The sequence below is a fragment of the Sorex fumeus genome, unplaced genomic scaffold (assembly GCF_029834395.1).
Source record: "Sorex fumeus unplaced genomic scaffold, SorFum_2.1 ptg000020l, whole genome shotgun sequence".
In the NCBI taxonomy this organism is placed as follows: domain Eukaryota; kingdom Metazoa; phylum Chordata; class Mammalia; order Eulipotyphla; family Soricidae; genus Sorex; species Sorex fumeus.
In genome coordinates this window covers 4,150,753-4,172,975 of record NW_026606077.1, presented here as the reverse complement: position 1 = coordinate 4,172,975, position 22,223 = coordinate 4,150,753, and the positions used below count along the sequence as shown (strand labels likewise).

Below are 22,223 nucleotides of genomic sequence, written 5' to 3'. Positions count from 1 at the left end.
ATATGAAAGAAAGCAGTACAGCAGTCCACCAGTAAGTTTGACAGCTCACAGAAACCGACTAGCAGGGAAAATGAAGCTCCCAATTTTCATAGCGGATGCATTCACAGCAGAAGCATTTCGTGGGAACCCTGCCGCTGTTTGCCTCCTAGAAAATGTAAGTATGTGGGAATTAGGGGGACAGTTCAAAGGTCAAGTGTGCCTGGTTTACAAGTTAGTGGCTGGAATTCAATTCTGGGCACCACCGATGGTCTCCCCAGCACTAACAGGAATCGCCCGCAGACCCTGAGCGAGGAATAGTTCCTGTGCACTTCCAGATGTGGCCAAAACATACACAAAAAGAAATGAAAAGACAACAGGTTTCATTAGTTAGCACCAGATGTAAAAATCAGTTTGAGATTTATATGATTGGACATTACTGATAATGCATTTGGCACAGAATATTTTAGCTGGATATCTTTTTTTTTTTAAGATGATGATTGAAGTATAGGATATAAGAATGATTAAACATGAGATAATATTGTTCAACATTTTCTACATGCAATTAATGCAGTGTGACCCCTGCTACTGGAATTTGGAGGATCTGGGTGGAGGATGCTCAGCCCCGATCCGAGCAGGCTTGGAGATCTCAGCCCCGGGACCCACATGCCTTTGTTCCTCTGCCGGTACCTTCAGGCATGTGGAAGTGGTCTCAGCATGGTGGTGGCTGGTTCTGGAGGTCTTTGGCTGCCGGAGCCCTGCTCGGGGCGGGGAGGGAAACTCAACCCGCTCCCTCCAAGGGGCCCCTGTTGAGGACAGCCAGACACGGGGGCAGGAGACTCTGCGATGTTCTCTTCCGGGAGCTGGTTTTTATAGTCTCTGAGTCTTGGCCGTTGATGGGATTACACGGCGCCAGGGGGCCAGTTGGTGGGTGTGACCCCTGCCTATTGGAATTTGGAGGATCTGGGTGGAGGATGCTCAGCCCCGATCTGAGCAGACTTGGAGATATCAGAGACTATAAAACCCAGCTGGCAGGCTACCGAATGTAACCTGCCCACATGGCAGAGTCTGGCAAACTCCCCATGGCGTACCCAATATGCCAAATACCAGTAACAATGATGGACCTCATTCTCCTAACCCTGAAAGAGCCTGGAATATGGCACTTTTTAAAAAATCTCTGGGATAGGATGAAGGAGACATTACTGGGGCCTGCTCGAGGCAATCGACGAATAACAGGATGGTCGTGATCGTGATCGTGAATTAATGCAGTATCAATAAGATTTCTAAAGTGTCATGATCTTGGTATATGTAAAAAAAATAGGAATTAATAAAAAATAAAACCATCCCCAAAACAAAGCAGGTATTTTTGAAGAATGTATTCTTTGAGATGATAAAGAAAGCAAAAGCCAAAATTTTAATAATGGCAAAACATTGAAATCTTGCCATTAAAATAGAACAAACGGGGGCTGGAGAGATAGCACAGCGGGTAGGGCGTTTGCCTTGCACGTGGCTGACCCAGGTTCAATTCCCAGCATCCCATAGGGTCCCCTGAGCACTGCCAGGAGTAACTCCTGAGTGCAGAGCCAGGAGTAACCCCTGTGCATTGCCAGGTGTGACCCAAAAAGCAAAAAAAAAAAAAATAGAACAGAGTTTTGGGGTCTGGGGTGTTTCCCTTGCATGCGCCTGACCCAAGTTTCGTCCTGCGGGGTGCCATGAGTGATCCCCAAGCACAGAGAAAGGAGTAACTCATGAGCACTGCAGGTTGTAGCCAAACCCCACCCCCCAAACCAAACCAAATCAAACCAAACCAAACCAAACCAAAATAGGGTTCAGAAAACCATGTTCATGGGCCAAATTGTAGCCAGATCTTGAATTTTACCTTTATCACACATTATAATTGGGGCTGGAGAGATAGCACAGTGGGTAGAGTGTTTGCCTTGCACATGGCCGACCCGGCCAACCTGAGTTCGATTCCTCCACCCCTCTCGGAGAGCCCAGCCAGCTACTGAGAGTATCTCACCCGCACGGCAAAGCCTGGCAAGCTACCCGTGACGTATTCAATATGCCAAACACAGTAACAACAAGTCTCACAATGGAGATGTTACTGGGCCCACTCGAGCAAATCTATGAACAACGGGAGGACAGTGCTACAGTGATACATAAGAATATCTATTAGCGGGCTGGAGTGACAGCACAGCAGGTAGGGCATTTGCCTTGCATGAGGCCGCCCCAGGTTCGATTCCCAGCATCCCATGTGGTCCCCTGAGCACCGCTGCCAGGAGTGATTCCTGAGTACATAGCCAGGAGTAACCCCTGAGCATTGCTGGGTGTGACCCAAGAAGCAAAAAAAAAAAAAAAAAAAAAAAAAAAAAAAAGAATGTTTACTCACAACCAAGGAAGTGAGACATTTTGCAAGGAATTACGTAACAAAGTGGAAAAATAGAAAGGCATAAGCTTTTGGTTTACTATTTAACAAGTAGCTTACTCAGTTGATTAGGAAAAGTATTAACAGAGGAGTTACCAAGGTCACCAACACCTTGACCTGAGGCACTTAGTGTTGATTTCTGTAAAATTTAAAAGAATGGACAAAAAAGAAAAAAAAGAAGCAAGAAAACAGACTCTTTTGATGATTGCAGTTGGCAAAAGAGTAGATCCTCTGCGAGGACTTTAAGAGGCCAGACTGGTCTGAACATTAATGTCATCCATGGAGCTTTATTTATTCAAGTTTTTTGGCTGCACCTAACTATGTTCAGGGCTAACTCTAGGCTCAGGGATCCTGGTGAGCTCAGGGTACAGGGGATTGAACTCAGGTCAGATGTGTGCAAGGCTGGGTACTCTAACCTCGGTACTATCGCGCTCGGCTCCATCCATGAAGCTTTAAAAATTTCTGTGCCTTGGAGAGAAACTGGGGAGGAGGTGCAGCCCAAAACCTGGGGAACTTTAGCTCCCCACGTGATTTCAGTGTGCACTCAAAATAGAGAGTGGCTGAGGTGTTAGTGAAATAATAATAATTATTATCATCATCTTTGGAGAGTGTGAGGCAGCTCCAGTCTCATCATGCTACCTTAGGTGCTCTGCCCCAGAGCTGCGTTCCCAACCTGCGCGTGAATATTACTGAGTCCTTGTTCCGCTTATTTTCTCCCTCATTGGAGCAGTGAATTGGTGATGAAGTCCTCACCTTATCTCAACTCTGCTTTCATGATGTGACCTTGTATCTGGCATTTTCTATCTAAAAAGTCATTAAGTTAAGAGACTTGATCAAGTTATGCAAGAGTTGGGCGGTTTAGTGAGAGAATAATTAACAACTCAATTCTAAATCCCAAAAGTTCCTCAAAAACAGTTGGGAAAACAAAATTTCATGTCAAGAAGTTATGGAATTGACCAAAATTGCTTATCAAGAGTACTCATATTACTTGCTTCATGTCTCTTTGTAACATTCACAAAGAGTTCTGGAAAAACAGATGTGGGTGATTTACATAACTATTTTTTTTTTCTTTTTGGGTCATACCCGGTGTTGCACAAGGGTTACTCCTGGCTCATGCACTCAGGAATTACTCCTGGTGGTGCTCGGGGGACCATATGGGATGCTGGGAATCAAACCCAGGTCGGCCACATGCAAGGCAAATGCCCTACCTGCTGTGCTATCACTCCAGCCCCCACATAACTAATTCTTATCTGATACTAAGAATTAACATTTCCACCCAATTTAACTTCTTGTATCTCCACTAGACTCATTACCCACCAGATTTAAGAATTTCTCTCCTTTAAAATATATTTCATGGGACCAGAGTGATAGTACAGTGGGTAGGCTGCTTGCCTTGCTTGTGGCTGATTGGGTTTGAGCCCTGGCAATTTATGGCAAATATGGTGGTTCCCAGAAACCACCAAGAGTGATTCTTGAGTGCAGAACCAGGAATAAGTCCTGAGCACAGCCGGATGTGTCCCCCCTCAAAGGTATATATCCATTTTATATTTACATATACATATATAAATACCTGGGCTGGAGCGATAGCACAGCGGGTAGGGCATTCACCTTGCATGCAGCCAACATGGCCCACCCGAGTTCGATTCCTCCGCCCCTCTTGGAGAGCCCAGCAAGCTACCGAGAGTATCTTGCCCGCACGGCAGAGCCTGGCAAGCTCCCCGTGACATATTCGATATGCCAAACACAGTAATAACACGTCTCACGATAGAGATGTTACTGGGCCCGCTTGAGCAAATCGATGAACAACGGGAGGACAGTGACAGTGTCAGTGATATAAATACATATATACATATATAATTCATGTTATTTATATGTCTGGGGAAACTAGAAGATAAAAAATTAACTAAAGTAAAAATATGTCTCAGTTTGAATGGAAGAAAGTAAAAGAAGACAAAGAAGCCCTTATTAGGGCTCTCTCTATGATCTCCTGATTCTCTTCCGTCTCTAGCCAATGACACCAAGTGAATTTAGTGTCCATCAGGGAACTGACACCTCCCAACTAGTTTTTGTTTGTCAACGTGAGAATTCTGTTCTCCTGGAGGCTAATTTAGTACTTTGCTGAATTCATAACCAACAAAAATGTGTATACTTACATTTATAAGCATACTTAAAATAATTGTCAATTGTGACTTTTGATCTTGAATTATTTTTACTACTTCTGGTGTTTGGGGCAGGGGATTACCAGGGCTTCAGCTGGAGCTGAAAGGGTCAAACCTGGGGCCCTGTGCCTGCCAGGAATGCACTCCAGACCTTTGAGCCCTCTCCTAGTCCTGTCCTCGGATTTTCTTTCTGTCTTGTCTTTTTCTGGTTTTGGGGTGGTGCTCAGGTCTTGCTCCTGGCGAGTGCCTCACCCTCTGTACTAACTCTCCGGGCCCTGTCCTTGGGTTCTGTTATCCATGGTCGAGTGACTGGAGAGGTGAAACATCTAGAGAGAATACAGTTTTCCCAGGGAAGTGAAAGAGAGAGACAAGTAAATTTTATCATTTACTTTGAGACCTCGACTTACCAGGCATTTACTCCATTGTTAAAGCTTTCTTCAAATACTTGTCAACATCTACCAGGAGCTAGGCACAGCGGCAGGGACAGGAGGTTACAAAGATTAGTAACTCTGATTACTTGAGGGTTCAAAGTCTAGTGGGGGAATAGACAAGTCTACCTGATTATTTCAGTGGTTATCACAGAGCTCAAGTACAATGGGCACTTGGGAACATTTTATGGTGAAGAAAATACTTCTGATGTTTAATTGCAGGATATCGAACCCAGGCCTCCCAATGCAAAGCAAGTGTTCAGCCCTGTGAACTACCCCTCCAGCCCTCCTGCTAAAATTATCCATAAAAGTTAGCTTTATTGTATGCCCAACGTATTCATTTATTCAATTCAACTGGCATTTTGGGTACTGTGCTGGGATCAAATGTAATATTCATACATCTGCATGATTATTCTTATAAACACTAACGAACATTTCTAGTACATCAAGGAGGACTGCTCTTGTACTTTTATTATTTTATTTTATTGTTTGTTTTTTGGGCCATACTTGGCAGTGCTCAGGGCTTACTCCTGACTCTGCACTCAGGAATCATTCTTGGCAGGCTTGAGGGATCATATGGAGTGTCGGCGATCAAACGCAGGTTGGCCTCGTGCAAGGCCACTGTACTATCCTACCCACTGTACTATCGCTCTGACCCATGACCTTGCACTTATTCCCCATGAAATTGCACTTTTAAAGAGAAATGCTTAATTTTAGCCTCCTGAATTTTAGCTCGTCCACTTTTCCTTGTTAAACTTACTGAATGCTAAAATCCCCTTATTGCTTGGTGCATTATAGATTGAGGAAAAGAAAGTATATAATAATACTATGTTCAATACTTTAATTTAGTGGGGAAGCTTAGCATCACTGTCCATTTCCAAAGTTGGTGCGCTTCCTCAGAGAGAGGGTTACTGAACAATTGTGACCATCCGAGTCAGGGGATCCTGAGGTTTTTAGAGTGTTCTGCATATCTCATTATTATGCCCCGACGAGGAATACGAAAAGCGAGAAGATTCTTCTAGGACATTGAATGGTTTTCTTTTGCCCGGTGTTTGGGGAAGAGAGCAAATCAGAGGAGGCATTGTCCTGCGAATTCCTGCTTCTCACATCCTCACTGGCTTAGGTCAGTGGTGGGGAGTGACGCCAGGCATGTAAGGCAAGCAGGGTGTTACTGCTTCTCATTTCATTCTCTCAATCTTTCTATCTCTGGTAGGTTTTATTACCACCTCCACCGTACCATAAGCAAACTGAAGCAGTTTGAGTAATTTTTTAGTAATTCACCTGAGGCCACGCACTTCTGAGTAACTCCAGCTTCTCTCCCAGGTCGGCCTGACCAGAGTTCATGCTTTAACCACCGTGTTCACCATTAGTCCTCTTCATCCTCTCCTTACTTTCCAGTTGGTTTATATGTCTTTTTTGTTTGTTTCTTTTGTTTTTGGGTCGTACCTGACTCTGCTTAGGGCTTACTCCTGGTTCTGTGCTCAGGGATTACTCTTGGTGGTGCTTGGGGTAACCCAAAGCAGTGATGGGAATTGAACTGGGGTTGGCTGCAGGCAAGTCAAGAGCCTTCACCCCTGTACTCTCTGCCCTCTCCTCCATACACCACTCTTGTTGTAAGTCCTCCAATGCCTGTCCTCATCCTACGAGATCCTAAGCCATTTTGACTTGTTCCAACGTAGCTGACCTAGCATGTGGGAGGTCCGAATACCTGCAGAGTGAAAGTGGAGATTTTCATTCAGTTATGGCAAAATCTTTAAAGAGTTCTAGTCTAGGGTTGATTTTATGTTCTCACTGGGACAGGAGTGATTGGCAGGTATAGACTTTCGGTCCCTCATGGGACTAGAGACTAGGTGTCGATGAGAACCAAAGAATGGTTCTCATCAGGGGGCCAAAGAATGAGTCCAGGGATCAAGACACTCAGTCTTCTGAGCAAGCCCAAGAGTAGTCCATGAACAGGGAGCCAGTGCCCTTGAGCGCTGCTGGGTATAGATCAAACCTTTCCTGCCTGCCCTGGCCCCACAAAGAACCATTAGAAACTGAAGCTGACTTGTAGTCTGAGTGCTGCATCCTGTGGATCTAACTTCACAGCAGGAAACCTAGGTGTCTTGGAAGGAATCGCCTACTTATTTCTGGAAGATTTGTTTATTTACTTTTTTTTCCTTTTTGGGTCACACCCGGCAACGTACAGGGGTTACTCCTGGCTCATGCACTCAGGATTTACTCCTGGTGGTGCTCAGGGGACCATATGGGATGCTGGGAATCGAACCCCTGCCGGCCGTGTGCAAGGCAAATGCCCTACCCACTATGCTATTGCTCCAGCCCTCTTATTTACTTATTTTTAATTTCTTGGTTTTAGGAGAGCCACACCCACTGGTGCTCAGGGGCTACCTTCAGCTTGGGAGTTACTCCTGGAGGTGTTTGGGGGAACTTGCAATGTGAGGGGTTGAGTCTAGGCTTCCTGCATATTAAGCATGCTCTTGGCCCATTCCTGGATGGTTTACAACTTCCTATATCCAAGTGATTTTCCTTTGGGACTGGAGAGAGTGCAGCACGTAGGGCTGATCCCCAGCACTCCATATAGTCCCTTGAGCCCTGCCAGGAGTGATCCCTGAGTGCAGGTCTGGAAGTCAGTCCCAAGCATTACTGGGTGTGGTCCCAAAACAAACAACACAAAAAGTGCTCCTCCTTTGCTGAAGTGTCTTGTAGAGGGACCAATAAATGAGTAGCCGGACTTGTCTTTTTTCTGAACTGCCACAAGATGGGAGTATTTAAAAACGTTCCTCTGAGTTCCCAAGCGTCCCGAGATCATACAAAGGAATTCAGAGAAACAAATGTGACTCTGTTCGAGTGATGAGAGTTTGATGCACGAGAGATTGCCAAGGAAAAATGGGTATGAAAGCTATAACTATCATTTGCTTCTCGGACACAAACTTGTGCAGCATAATAAAAGCAGTCTTTCTTTTGTTTCTACAGCTACCCAAGTTGAAGCAACATTAGTAATGCTCTTCATTCACTATTATCTTCAACTTAGGTTCCAGCATAGATATTCAGAGGCCCGAGGCACATATAAGAGCTGCTACTGTCTCCTTCCGTAGGTCCCTTACATCTACAGTGAATGCATTTAAAATGTCTTGGAACAGAAATTATCGTTACAAAAATTCCAATAGTGATTGGTATGATATACCAAGGTACAGAGGACATAAGAGTTTGTGGTTAGTGAAGTGCTCTGATGTAAAAAAAAAAAAAATTACAATTTGCAAAGAAATCTTTGACCAATCGGTAGTGAATCTGGCTACAAAATGGGATGCTTTCATGCTTTTGAGCTATTCCTGCCCTAAAGATTGAGGGAAATAACAGACAAAGGCAGGAAAGACAAGAGTTTGACTAGATTCTAGAGGAAGGGCTGGTTCCTGCAGCCTGGAAGGCAAAATCCAGTAATGCCCCAGTCTCCAGGTGCCCGCTCACATTCTGCTTTCGCCTGTTCAGTTCTTCTCGCCTGGACTCACAGCCTCCCTGAGGGTCAAGGCCTTACAGGTCACTGGAGGAACGGGATGAATGAAAGGTCAAGCGATTTGTCCAAGAAGCTTTCGATACAAAATTCTTTGGCCACATTTTCCTCACCCGAATCTGCCCTTGTTCTAAGTCCATCTCAAAGCCTCATCTTTGCTTATTATTTATTTATTCATTTATATATTTGGGAATTGGGATTACCTCTGGTAGTGCGCAGGGGTCATTTCTGGCTCTGTGCTCAGGAGCAATCCCCGAAGTTGCTCAGGGAACCATATGTGGTGCGAGAGATCAAACCGAGGTCAGCTTTCTGCAAGGCAAGCGCTTGATCTCCTGTACTCTCTCTGCATCCCTGCCCTGGAGCTTTATTTATTTATTTAGAACTTTTTTTTTTGGAGGGGGTTACACCTGGCGATGCTCAGGGCTTACGCCTGGCTCTGTCTGTAATCAGGAATTACTCCTGGCAGTACTCAGGGATGCTGGGGACCAAACCCAGTTCTCCTGCATCCAAAGCAAAAACTTTACCCGCTGGGTCTTTAAAGATGAGACTTAAAGGGCCCAGAGAGATATCCAGACCTCTCACTGACCATATCCATCAGTAGTGGGGGGCTATTTCAGGGTAGGCGCTTGGGGGAAATAATAGATTGAAAAATGGAGTTGAATGTAAGTCTCCAGCAGGCAAACTCTTGCCCTGTTAGCTAATTCTGGCCTTGAAATTCTGCATTTTTAACAAGTTCCCTCAGTGCTGCTCATGGGCACTGCAGTCATTAGTTGACTGGTGGCTGCTTCCCATCCATTTTATCCATGGAATATGGGTGTTCCTGTCTGTAGCCTGTAAAAGGGATAATGATAGTTTGTGACATGGGAGGTCTAGTAGTATGACTTAATCTTCAACTTCGAGGTTAACCTTGAAGCTTTGAGTCAAAGTGAAAAGCTAACATTTATCAAGCATTTACTATGCGTTGGGCTATGATGAACTCTTCTAAACGTTATTGCATGTACTCTTCTGGAAGAAAATGTTGAGGAAGAAATAAAGATCCACTGCATTTTGTTTGGGATTTGAGAAAATAGCTATTGATTTCTTCAGATATTTGCGTTAGTTCCATATTAGACTATTGTGCTAAGAATTGCAATGAACATAGATGTCCAAATTTTTTTTTTATTTTGCTTTTTGGGTCACACCTGGCGATGCACAGGGGTTACTCCTGGCTCTGCACTCAGGAGTTACTCCTGGCGGTGCTCAGGGGACCATATGGAATGCTGGGAATCGAACCCGTGTTGACCCCGTGCAAGGCAAACGCCCTACCCGCTGTGCTATCTCTCCAGCCAAATATATTTTTGAATTAATGTTTTTGCATTCTGTGGGCTGATTCTAAGACGTGGAATCACTAGGTCATATGGAAGCTACTGTTTGCTACAGAGACTGAATCCGATCACATTCCCTCCAACAGGGAATGAGAGTTCCTTTTCCCCCACCTCTTTTTATTTATTTATTTATCTCCCCCCACATCTTGACCAGCATGAGTTGTTTTCAGTCATCTTGACATTTGCCATTCTCACTGGTGTGAGATGATGTCGCATTGTCGTTTTGATTGTACTTCCCTGGTAATACATGATGACGCACACGTGTACATATACCTATTGACCATCCATGTATCCTCTCTGGGGAAGTGTCTGCTCAGCTTCTGGTTCTGTTTTTTGGTTTCTATTACTTCTGAGCTTTTTGCACGCTTTGCTTTATATGTCTTGGATTTTCATTTGTATGTCTTGTCTTGATGTATGGTGTGCAAATATTTTCTTCCCATCAGTAGGGCGTCTTTTTATATTCACCTATCCTTTTAATGCATGTAATGTTTAATATTCATTAACTACGACATTTTTTGGTCCAAAGAAGCCTGTTTGTGTTTCTGAAGTGTTAATAATTTGTTCTTCTTCCCCACCCAATTTAGGAACTGGATGAAGACATGCATCAAAAAATTGCCAGGGAAATGAATCTGTCGGAAACTGCTTTTATCCGAAAACTAAGCCCAACTGACAACTTTACACAAAGTAAATATTCATTTATTTGAATGTGGGGGGACTCAAGGCTTATTCCTGGCTCTGCGTCAGGGATCCCTCCTGCTGAGACTTGGAGAATGATAGACGGCACTGGGGATGGACGCTGGGTGGGGTGTGTTGAAGGCAAGCACCCAATCTGCTGTGCTCTTTCTCTAGACCCTAAGTATGCATTTTAAAGCCATTTTGAATTATTCCAGAGCATCTTCTTTGGGGTGAACAATATATTTGGAAGTGTATATTGGAGGAGATTGAGAGCTGTTTTTCAGTTTATCCGGGGGTGTGAGGGTATTGGTTAATTTGAGCGCGCCAGTTCTAGATCCAGCACTGTGGGGGCTGAGGCCACTTGCCTCAACTTCACCCTTCATTGTACAGCTATCAATTACTGGTGATCCACTTGTAATCGAATGATCTCTTTTCTCCTCCGAAGGTGCCTGCTTTGGACTAAGGTGGTTCACACCTGCGAGTGAAGTCCCCCTCTGCGGCCACGCCACCCTGGCTTCTGCAGCTGTACTGTTTCACAAAATAAGTAATGTGATCTTCTTTCCCGAGCTCTCACTGACCAGTCACTCTCACGTTCTGGCCGGGGAGCCACAAGGACAAAGAGCTAGAGTGGGAGGAAGTGCATGGGCAGAGGCCACGGATGTAACCACAGTGATGGACTCTTCCTGAGGGATGGGCATTGGCTTGAGACTGAGGAGAGTGAGATCTTTGTTAATAGAATCTGTTACAGTTTTGTAAAAATGACTTTCTTCTCGTCATTTTTCTGGTGGAGAGGGTACTCCCAGTCATTGCAATACCAGCCAGTTGGGTGGTTCAGTGCTAGATTCAGGCACTGCTGCTTGGGACCAGTGGTGCTGGGGACCATGAGAGTAGCCCACAGTACTGGGGCCTCCAGGAAGGCCCCCAGCGGTGCCTGGGAGCTGTGCAAAGCCAAGGATCAAACTCAGGCCTTTGCATATTCAAGACAGGGGTCTCTGAGTTCTGTCCCAAGAAACTGTTAATGCTAAAAAAAATTTTTTTTGAGTGGAGGCACACCCGATGATACTCAAGTTCTACTCCTGGCTCTGTGCTGACAGATCACTTCCGGTTGACTCAGGGGATGATATGGGGTGCTGGGGGTCGAACCCAGGTGGCCTCATACAAGCTCTAGTCACTGTACCACCTAGTCACTATACACTCTGGCCCCCTACCCCTGTTAATGTTTTTAAAAGATAATTTTAGTTTCAGTGAAAAAGGACAAGCAAACATACTCACATATGGTCTAGGAGCTGGGGTTTGAAAGAAAAGAGTTTTACTGAAGTTGAGTGTCTTTTGCAGACCCCATGTTGATTGGTTTGAAGGTGAAGCTTAGAAAGGAGGACTTGCTCTCTCCCATATAAGGTGGTCTCGAGTTCAGATAAAATCAGTCCTGAAAATTGCTTGTCAGGAATTGTGTCTTATATCAATTATATGAGAGAAAGTCAAGTATGAATTTCATAATTTAAGGTTTTTGTTTGTTTGTTTGTGTCACATCTGGTGATGCTCAGGGATTATTCCTGGCTCTGGGGAAAATATGGGATGCCAGGGATTGAACCCAGATCTGCCATGTGCAAAGCAAACAATCTACCCACTAGACTATCGCTCCTACCCCCAGAATTTATGTTTTGAGGCCAGTAGTTTTAAAATGCAGTTGAATTCCCTTAACTATGAGCATAATTAAATGTTATATAAATACTATGGGAAGGAGAAAATAATTAATTCACAAATATTTGTTTTCCCTAAAAATTTTGCACAGTTGAGATCAGATAGATCGTTGGCCTGAGTTGTGTTAGTGACATGGAAGGATTAAATGTCAGGATTTGTAGTCTAGTCTTTAAAGAAAAACTTTATGTACAGTTTGGTTATATAGGGTGTCTTATTTGCTCACATCAAACTGTTGTTTATAACTTTTGTATTCTAATACTATTCTTAGATTAGTAGAGTTTATATAACTTTAGAATTATTGTGGGTAGATATTTTAAAAAAATCTGCATTAGGATACCTTGTATTTCTAGGAGGTTTAATTTTCCTGTCTTACTGGTAAAATAAAATAAAATCAAAATCAGTTTAATTATTATGCTATTTCATTGATGAGGAAATTGAAGTTTAATGAGGTTAAATTTGTTCCAGTGGCTAGAAAAATACATCCAAGGTCTGGAGTGGGTGTTGGGGCATGCATGTGGCCTGGGGTTAAGCCTGGACACCAGGTGGAGCCATGGGGCCATATGGGATGCTGGGAATCGAACCCGGGTCGGCCGCGTAGAAGGCAAACACCCTCTCCACTGTACTATTGCTCCAGCCCCCAGCAATGTGCTTTTATGTCAAGTCTGATCGATTATTTTTTGGTTCTCAAGTTAGAAGCCAACTAGAATTTTCGCTCTGCTCCCTTAGCTGTGAACTTGGCCCCCATCTCAGAACGGAGACACAGTAGTGTCAAAATACAAGTGCTGACAAAGAGCAGAACTTATTTTCCTATTTCTTGATTCATTCTCAAAAAGTTTCCTGGGGTGGAGAATGGGCACTGGTAGTGGGATGGGTACTCGATCATTGTATAACTGAAACCCAGGCACAACCTTTAAGTCTACAACTGTACCTCATGGTGTTTCACTAATAAAACAAAAGGTAAAGGTAAAGGCCCTCCCGTTGTTCGTCGATTTGCTCGAGCGGGCCCAGTAACGTCTCCACTGGAGACTTTGTTGTTACTGTGTTTGGCATATCGAATACAACACGGGGAGCTTGCCAGGCTCTGCCGTGCGGGCGAGATACTCTCGGTAGCTTGCCGGGCTCTCCGAGAGGGGCGGAGGAATCGAACTCGGGTTGGTCATGTTGGCCGCGTGTAAGGCGAACGCCCTACCCGCTGTAAAACAAAAACAAAAATAAAAAAAAAATAAAAAAAATAAAAAAATAAAACAAAAACAAAAACAAAAGTTTCCTGATAAATGAAGTCTTTTTTTTTTTTGACCAGAAAATGTGAACAGCACTCTGACCTTCATGACTCTGAGTGGGGAACTCAGAGCCAGAAAAGGAGAGGATAGCATCATCCTGGACTTTCCTCTTTATCCAGCCAATCCTCAGGTCAGTCCTCTCTCTCTCTCTCTCTCTCTCTCTCTCTCTCTCTCTGTCTCTCTCTCTCTCCCCCTTTCTTTCTTTTTCCCCCTTTTCTTTCTTTCTCTCTCTCTCTCCACCCCTCCCTCCGTCTCTCCCTCCATCCATCTTCCCCCCTCTTTCTCCCTCCATCTATCCTTCTCCTTTTGTCCCTCCTTCTCCCTCCCTCCCTCCCTCCCTCCCTCCCTCCCTCCCTCCCTCCCTCCTTCCCTCTCTTCCTTCCTTCCTTCCTTCCTTCCTTCCTTCCTACCTCCCTCCCTCCCTCTCTTTCTCTTTCTCTGTGCCCTCCCTCCTTCTTTCTTTCTTTCTTTCTTTCTTCCTTTCTTTCTTTCATTCTCTTCATACCCAACTGTGCTCAGGGATCACTCCTGGCAGGGTATCAGGGATTGAACTTGGCCTGGTGTGTGCAAGGCAAGTGCCCAACTTGCTAGACCATCTCTTCAGCCCTTTAACTATTTCTTTTCATTTTTGATTTTAGGCCACATGGGGCCATGCTCAGGGCTTACTCCTGGCTCTGTGCTCAGGAAGGGGCACTCCTGGTGTGGCTTGGGGACCATATGTGGTGCTGGGGAACAAATTCTGGGTCAACCTAGTGCAAGACAAGTGCCTTATCCTCTATGCTATCTCTCTGGTTCACTTTCTGATTATTCCTAACTATTGGCATAAACAAGACTCAACCAATAGCCTGCTTGTTTCATAATGATTTTGTCTTTTCCCCCATCTAGGACTTCGGAGAAGTAAAGGAGTTGATAAAGGTTGGTGAAGATACTCGCTCCACTCGTCTGTGATCTGGTCCTTTGTTATTGTTCACGCAGAAAGATTGGATTCCCCAAAGATAGGTCTTTTCCCAATCCAACTAATCTAGACTTAGCTTGGATGAGCAGTGATGGCACATTTGAGGTTTGAATTTTGTTTTGTTTTCATTTATTCTTTTGGCTTCTTGGGAGACCTTATGCTTGTCAGGGACTGTCCTGGGGGTTGACTACATGCAAGGCTAGAGTCTAACTCTCTGCATAATCTCTCCGACCTACAGGGTTTGAACATTAATGTTGATCTCTTTAGTGAAGCCTAGACCTCTTTGACTTCTGGCATTAGCCTCCACAGGAAATTGTAGAGGGGTGGGGGTGGGGGATTACTGTGTGGCAAGCAGAGAGTGGAAGTAAAGAGGGGAAATTCCCTAGGAGCTGATGTTGTCCCCAAATTCGACATGGTGGCCGAGAGTGCTTTGACAGGGAGAGCAGGAAGGCATGGGTCCCTGACAGAGGGGATATTACAGGTAGCCTGACTTCCTAAAGGGGTCTGTATGAGGGTGGGGCTAAGTAATAACAATAATCATGATCATAATAATCATAAAACATTTTTTAGAGCCCGTGGGGTTGCAATGTCATTGTCCCACAGAAGGCCAGAGCTGCCCAATGCGGTGCTTGATTTGTAGAGAAGAAAGGACCCACATCGGGGACCAGACTAATGGTACAGCAAGTAGGGCGCTTGTCTTGTTCGCAGCTGACCTGGATTTGATCCCTGGCAGCTCACGTGGTCCCCCGAGCACTGCCAGGAGTAAGTTTTGAGTGCAGAGTCAGGAGAATCCATGTCAAAAAGAGCTGGATCCCGCTTCAGGGATGCTGAGAGTTCCTAGAAGACAGATGGGATTAGGCTGCAGGAGTTTCCAGAGAGAGGGACATGAGCGTCATGGTCACAGAGGCAGACAACCCAGGGCCGGGTGGAGAGCACCTTGGCCTTGGAAGCTGGAGCAGCTCAAGCCTAGCCCTGCCAGCGCACAGCTGCTCTGGAATCTCGTCTGCTCTGAGCAACTGTCGCCACAGGATGGTTTGGAGAGTTTTTTGTCTGTCACCTTCCACAACTCTCTCAGAATCCTGAGCTGCCAAATACCTATGTTCGTGGATAATAGCAAGATGATTGAGAATCTTAGGGAAAGGGAAGATCAGGTGTCTTTAGAAAATGTTGCTGTATTGATCTATAGCAAATAATCGAAGTGAGAACAGCATGCTACTCTTGGCTCTGTGCTCATGGAGCACTCCTGGTTGGAGCTTGGGGGACCATGTGGGGTCCCGGGCTTCAAGCCCAGGTTGTCTGAATGCAAGACAGGGCCTTAACCCCTGTGCTATCTCTCTGACCTGTGTCCTTGAGTTCTTGACATCTAGAACATCCTAGTTAGTGCGGCCCCATATATTATTTTATTTAATTCTCACAACAAATCCAAGAGGTGGCTATGGAGCACCTCTCTCTTCATCTTAAATGCAGTAGACGAGTGTTTCTCAGTGAACAGCATGCATAGACTTCAGGGTATTCCAGGGGAGGGGGTGCAGGTGAAAATGGCATAACGAGGGCCATGGCATACAACTAGGGTCAACTGGTCGGACACGGAGGCCACAGGAAGGAAACAAGAAGGGGGTCGTGGTTTGAGGAAGGTTGAGAAACACTGTAGTAGACTGGTTATTCAGTTTTCATTGCTGCAGGGTCAGAGGGCGTGGGGGAGGGGAGGGGAGGGGGTGGGGTAAAGGGGTAAAGGGAGAGACTGACCAGTCATGGTCACAGAGACAAACAACTCGTCTTCTCTTCCTCTTCCTCCTCTTCCTCCTCCTCCTCCTCTTTGCTGTAGCCAGCAGTGCTCAGGGATTACTCTTGGTTCTGCACTTAGGGATCACTATTCATATGGCTCAGGGGACCATACGGGGTGCCTGTGCCCAGGATCAAACCTGGGGTGGCTACTTGCAAGGCAGGTGTCCTTCCCCCTGCACTGTTGCCCCAGACCCTGAAAATACTCATGGACAATGTCCTCTGCTCTCAGGGAGCAAACACGAGTGCTCTTAAAGGCTTCTTGAACAGTGAGACTTTCTCTGGCAATAGGCTGAGTTGCAAAACTTGAACTGAGGTGGTGGACCATGGTGGTATGACCATGGTGGTATGTCAGGCCCAGAGCAGACACTCAGGCGAGGTGACTTCCTATTGAGGCCCAGAACCGGGCTCAGACACATTCCTGAAGACCTTTCACTCTGTCGGTGCAGACTGCCCTCGGTGACACAGAGGTCCAGGACATCCGCTATTCTCCAGACACCCGCAAGCTCCTCGTCCGACTCAGTGATACCTACGACAGGTAAACTAGACGTACAGCTTTGCCAGTGCTTGGGGGAGGGCTACCGCGCCCACGTGTGGTCTGACTGAGCTGCGTAGTCAGAATATGACTTGGGCAGCCCCAGAAACTTCTCCCGAATGGAGGGTGTCCCCACTTGCACTGCCCTCTCCTCCTGCTGCGTGGCCTGAGGGGCTGGGGCGTCTGTGACGGTGTGCCCTAATCTGCTTGATTCTGAAAAGGTCATTCCTGGAGAACCTGAAGGTGAACGCGCAGAGTCTGCTGCAGGTCGAGAACACAGGGAGGGTGAGAGGACTCATCGTCACCCTGAAAGGAAAGGCGGGTGCACAGCCCCAGGCCATTGACTTTTACTCCAGATACTTCGCCCCATGGGTTGGCGTGGCGGAAGACCCTGTAACAGGTACCCTCGGGCTGGGGTCCCAGGGGGTGAGAGCATGAGGGAGCCAGACTAGTAGCTGTTTAAGTGACTTTCCTGTGACCCTTTGGTCTTGGACTTTGAGTTGTCTTCGTTTCCCTATGTGGACCTCCACCCTGGCCCTTCATATTAAAAACAGTGTCATTGAGGCAGTGTGGCAGGACTAGACCTAGTGTAAGACAGGCTGGCCTTGCTTCTCCTCCTTAACTGTTCACCTTGGGCAAATAAATTCCCTCCCCTCCCCTCCCCTCCCCTCCTTTTCCTTTCCTCCCCTTCCCTCCCCTCCCTCTTCCCTCCTCTCCCCTCCTCTCCCCTTTTATCCCTTTTGTTTATTTGTTTTCTTGGCTGTACCTGGCTGTGCTCAGGGATTACTACTGGTCCTGCTCTCAGGAATCAGTCCTAGCAGGGATGGGGAGGTCATATGTGGTACCAGGGATCATACCTGGGTTGACTGCATGCGTGGCCCATGTGTTTTCTTTCCATCTTCATTCCCGTTTCCACTCCCTGATGTGACCATGCTAACTTGATGATTAAGTCACCTCTGGCTTGGCCAAATCAGGTAATTGATTGTAATTGCTTACCAATTTACCACAAAGTCATGCCTTGCATGCAGACAACCCAGATTTGATCCTCGGCATCCCATCTGGTCCTTCGAACCTGCCAGGAGTCACTCAGGTCCCTAGATTCCCAAAGACTTTGGCTTTTTATCATTGTTCAGTCTACCTGAGCTTTGATGTAGGATTCGGTGAGATTTGGTCTCTGAAGGAAAGACGCTTAGGTGGTGGTTGGGAGCTAGAAATCGAACAATGTTTTGCCCCTTTTTCCTTCTGGGGGCCAGCCTTACCCTAAGTCTGGGCCTGAGTCTGGGATCCTGGGTATTTAGGAATGAAATGAAACTCGGGTAAGAATGTGAAACTGGATGGGAGAGACCGTGCAGCAGGTAGGGTGCTTGCCCTGCATGTGGCTGACCCAGGTTTCTGTCCCCAGCGTCCCATATAGCTCCCTGAGCACTTCCAGCAAGAGTTCAGGAGGGCAGAGCCAGGAGTAATCCCTGAGCATTGCCAGTTTTACTCCACCCCCTGGCAAAACCCCAAACAAACAAACACAAGAATGTGGGCACCCTGGGGTGGCTGGTGATCCCACAGGGTTCTCGGATAACACTTCTTAGGATTTTCTAAAGAATGAAACTTTTCTTCCACACTTTTTGAGGCCACACCCAGCTCCTGGACGTGTCTCAGGGGTGACGCTTGGCATGGCTTAGGGGCCTGTATGCTGTGCTGGGAATGGACCTGGGGAATGGACCTGGGTCCCCCTCATGCATTGTACAGTGCCTTACCCATTGTACTACCTATCTCTGCAGCCCCTCTTGCATGTTTTTTTCCCACCCTTCAAAGACTTTTCTGTCAGTGGCAATCTATTTTGTTTTATTTGTTAATTTATTAGGGGGGGTTCTGGGGCCACACCCTGCAGGGTTCACAGGCTACTTCTGGCTCCGTGCTCAGGAGTGACGACTGGCAGTGTTTGGGGAAAAATATGTGGTGCCAGGGATTTGAACTGGGGTCAGCAGGAAGCAAGGCACCTCTCTCTCTCTCTCTCTCTATATATATATATATATATATATATATATATATATATATATAGATATATATATAATCTTGATTTTCCTTCCAAGGGCTGACAATGTGGTGTTGGAAGGCTGGACAAGAATTAGAACCTGGGGCTGGAGCAATAGCACAGCGGGTAGGGCGTTTGCCTTGCACGCAGCCAACCTGGGTTCGATTCCCAGCATCCCATATGGTCCCCCAAGCACCGCCAGGAGTAATTCCTGAGTGCATGAACCAGGAGTAACTCCTGTGCATCGCCGGGTGTGACCCCCCCCCAAAAAAAAAAGAATTAGAACCTGCCCTTGTCTTAACCTTCAGAAAGTTTTTTTTTTTCTTTTTGGGTCACACCCGGTGATGCACAGAGGTTACTCCTGGCTTTGCACTCAGGAATTATACCTGGCAGTGCTGGGGGGACCATATGGGATGCTGGGAATCGAACCTTGGGTCAGATGCATGCAAGGCAAATGCCCTACCCACTGTACTATCACTCCAGCCCCCAGCCTTCAGAAAGTTTAAGATGGAGTAGACACATCATTTAGAGAAGAATCCTTAAATTCTGTGTCTATCTTTTTTTATCTCTTTCCTTTTTACTTTTTTTTTTTTTTTTTTTGGTGTTTGGGCCACACTGGCAGTGCTCAGGGTTTACAAATTCTTTTTGGTTTTTGGAGCCACATCCAACAGTGCTCAGGGCTTATTCCTGGCTCTGTGCTCAAGGGTCCCTTCTGACATGGCTGGGAGACGATATGTGGTACCAGGGATCAAACCTGGTTTGGTTGCATGCATGGCCCATGTGTTTTCTTCATGTCTTCATTCCTGTTTGCACTCCCTGGGTGGCCACACTGACATGATGGTTGAGGTGCCTATGGCCTGGCCAATGCTTACAATGATTATAATGCTTACAAGCTTACACAAAGTCATCCTTGTTTTTGTTGCATAATTACAGCAAAACTTTTCACTTCTTTTAAGGGTCTGCACATACTGTTCTCGGCAGCTACTGGTCTCAGCAACTGGGGAAGAAAGAGATGCGTGGTAAGATAGTTCTTTTTCAATTTCTTTCTTATTTGCCTAACTCTAAGCACATATGCCTTCTCATAAGTACCACCCAACTGAAGATGTCATAAAATGTTCCGTATTATCCACATGGAAAAAAATTTGAGTTCCTTTCCCTTGAGTCCTCTATACGCTGTATATCCTATATCCTAAACACCTCTCACTCACATCCCTCCCAACCTATGGACACACATCCAGGAGGTAAGTGCCCAGTAAATATTTTCTGAAAGAATTTAATTGGTTCTATAACTTTGGCTCAAAGAGGTTGTTTATAACAAGACAAATTGAGGTAGGAGGTCACCAAGTTTTACTGTTGTGGCCAGTCACACAATTGAATCAAACAGTCGTTTTCAAACCAAGAATCCTAGCGATTAATTGTCCTTTTCGGTCAAAGCTGGAGTCTGCCACTAATGAAACTGTCAGGTCTCACTCACCAGGAGGAATTAGGCCTATGGGAACTGATTCGGGATGGCAGGGAGGCTGTTCTCCTAGGCGAGACTAGTCACTCCCCTTAGCACTGAGCTTGAAGAAGGCTGAGACCGTCTCTCTCTTGACTGAGGTGTAGTTTCTTACTAAGCACAGTGAGTGGACCCCCATTGGCCTGTTCAGAGCTGGAACAATGAGCCCAAACCAATCCTCTTTATTAGCTTAACCTGCAAAGCTTATGTCTCTTTGTCTATTTTTTCCCTCCATATATCCATGCTAACTCCTGGTGAGAGCGTGGAGGGACCTGTAGGTGGGTGTGTCTGGAGCATTCCAGGAAGAGATTGAGCAAGTGGCCCAAGGGAAAAGGCTCAGGAAGGGAAAATGCTGAGCTGTGAGTTTTGTTGATCAAATTGCCATTGTGACCCCTCAGTCCTCAGGAAGAGGCTGGAGCTGTGATCAACAAATGGAGGAATTTCTACATGACACCGATCGTGGACCTCTAGAGCTCATAATAAAAGCTGTTTGGCTAGTCTAAAAGGATGAAAATGATTTTCATTTGTGACTCATCTTATGTTTGATTTAGCCTTTCAGTGTTCCCCCCGAGGAGGAGAACTGGGCATTTCCCTGCGTTCTGATGGAAGAGTTGACATTCGCGGTGGTGCCGCGGTGGTCTTAGAAGGCACCCTGACAGCCTAGACCTGGTGACACTACATGCTGCTCTCTCGAACAACCATGGATTTTCTGCATAAAGAAGAAATGCAAGGGGGAGATGGCAGCTCAGATAGAGAAGGAAACTCCAAGGAAAGGGTGTTTGGAGGATTGATTCGCTTGGGATGCGAGATGTGTGCTGAAAGTGGACTATAGACCATTATTGATGGCCACTCAATACCTCTATTGCAAACCACAACACCCTAAAGGAAAGAGAGAGCAAAAGGGAATGCCCTGCCACAGAGGAGGGGTGGAATGAGAGGGGTTGGGGTGGGGGTTGGGAGGGCTGCTGGGTTCATTGGTGGAGGAGAATGGGCACTGGTGAAGGGATGGGTACTCAATCATTGTATAACTGAAACCCAAGCACGAAAGTTTGTAAGTCTACAACTGTCCCTCATGGTGTTTCACTAATAAAAAATTAAAAAAAATAAAAACAACAATAACAAAAAAAACTAACAATTTTATTCTTTAAAGTAATAAATGTATACTACAAATAAATTTCCCTCATTTTCAAATAAAATATTATTAAACCTTTAAATAATATACTTATAAAATGGTTTAAATTTTAGGAAATCATTTTTAAAATTAAAAACTGTAGTTGAAAATAAAAAAAAAGAAATGCAAGTGCTGTCTTAGCAAGCTGGAGAGTATTAGCAGGGGCTTAATTTTTATGATCCATATGGGAAAATGATGACGTGTAAATGGAGATTTATTTTTTTGCAGTGCTGGGGGTCAAGCCCAGAACCTCACCTGTGAGAGGCGTGAGCTCTACCATTGAGCTGCATTCGCAGCTCCAAATCGGAGATTCAGGGTTTCCTGATTAAGGCCACTTGAGTGTGTTTGAAATATTAGCATTCAATAACAGAGACCGATGTTGTCACCTTGAATTCTGACTGTTGATCACAGAGTGAGGAATAGACTTTGGGGAATCCTACTGTGGCCGTGATGCTTTTATTGTGGTGGTAATGGTGCTTCTCAGGGACCTCCCCAGCCCAGGAGCAAGTGGGCCTCACCCTGAGCGGTGTGCCTTGGATCCCTTTACTTCTGTTAAGGCATGGAAGGATGAATTGGTTCCAGCAAAAATCTAGTGTTCTCCAAGGGATTGCCCTGCCACAGAGGCAGGGTGAGATGGGAAGGATGGGGGTGGGAGGGATATTATCCATGGTGGTGGAAAATGGGCACTGGTGGAGGGATGGGTATTTGATCATTGTATAATCAAAACCCAAGCACAA

General features: G+C 45.7%; 1 protein-coding gene across 1 annotated transcript; it reads left to right on the top strand.

Annotated features, from left to right (window-relative positions):
• The first annotated feature begins 9 nt into the window (after positions 1 to 9).
• Positions 10 to 21,606, top strand: PBLD (phenazine biosynthesis like protein domain containing). Its single transcript, XM_056113413.1, has 9 exons — positions 10 to 154; positions 10,445 to 10,544; positions 10,981 to 11,079; positions 13,537 to 13,646; positions 14,402 to 14,431; positions 16,703 to 16,791; positions 17,010 to 17,188; positions 19,774 to 19,836; positions 20,867 to 21,606. The coding sequence occupies exons 1-9, from the start codon at positions 71 to 73 to the stop codon at positions 20,977 to 20,979; spliced, it is 867 nt and encodes a 288-aa protein (XP_055969388.1). The 5' UTR covers positions 10 to 70; the 3' UTR covers positions 20,980 to 21,606.
• The last annotated feature ends 617 nt before the right edge of the window (positions 21,607 to 22,223 follow it).

What these genes read in the sequence shown, in the direction of transcription:
- PBLD (XM_056113413.1), top strand. Translation starts at nt 71, where the DNA reads ATGAAGCTCCCAATTTTCATAGCGGATGCATTCACAGCAGAAGCATTT. An exon ending in AACTGACAACTTTACACAAA is followed by an intron (nt 10,545 to 10,980) that starts GTAAATATTCAT and finishes TCTCCTCCGAAG; the next exon opens with GTGCCTGCTTTGGACTAAGG. An exon ending in TTTATCCAGCCAATCCTCAG is followed by an intron (nt 13,647 to 14,401) that starts GTCAGTCCTCTC and finishes TCCCCCATCTAG; the next exon opens with GACTTCGGAGAAGTAAAGGA.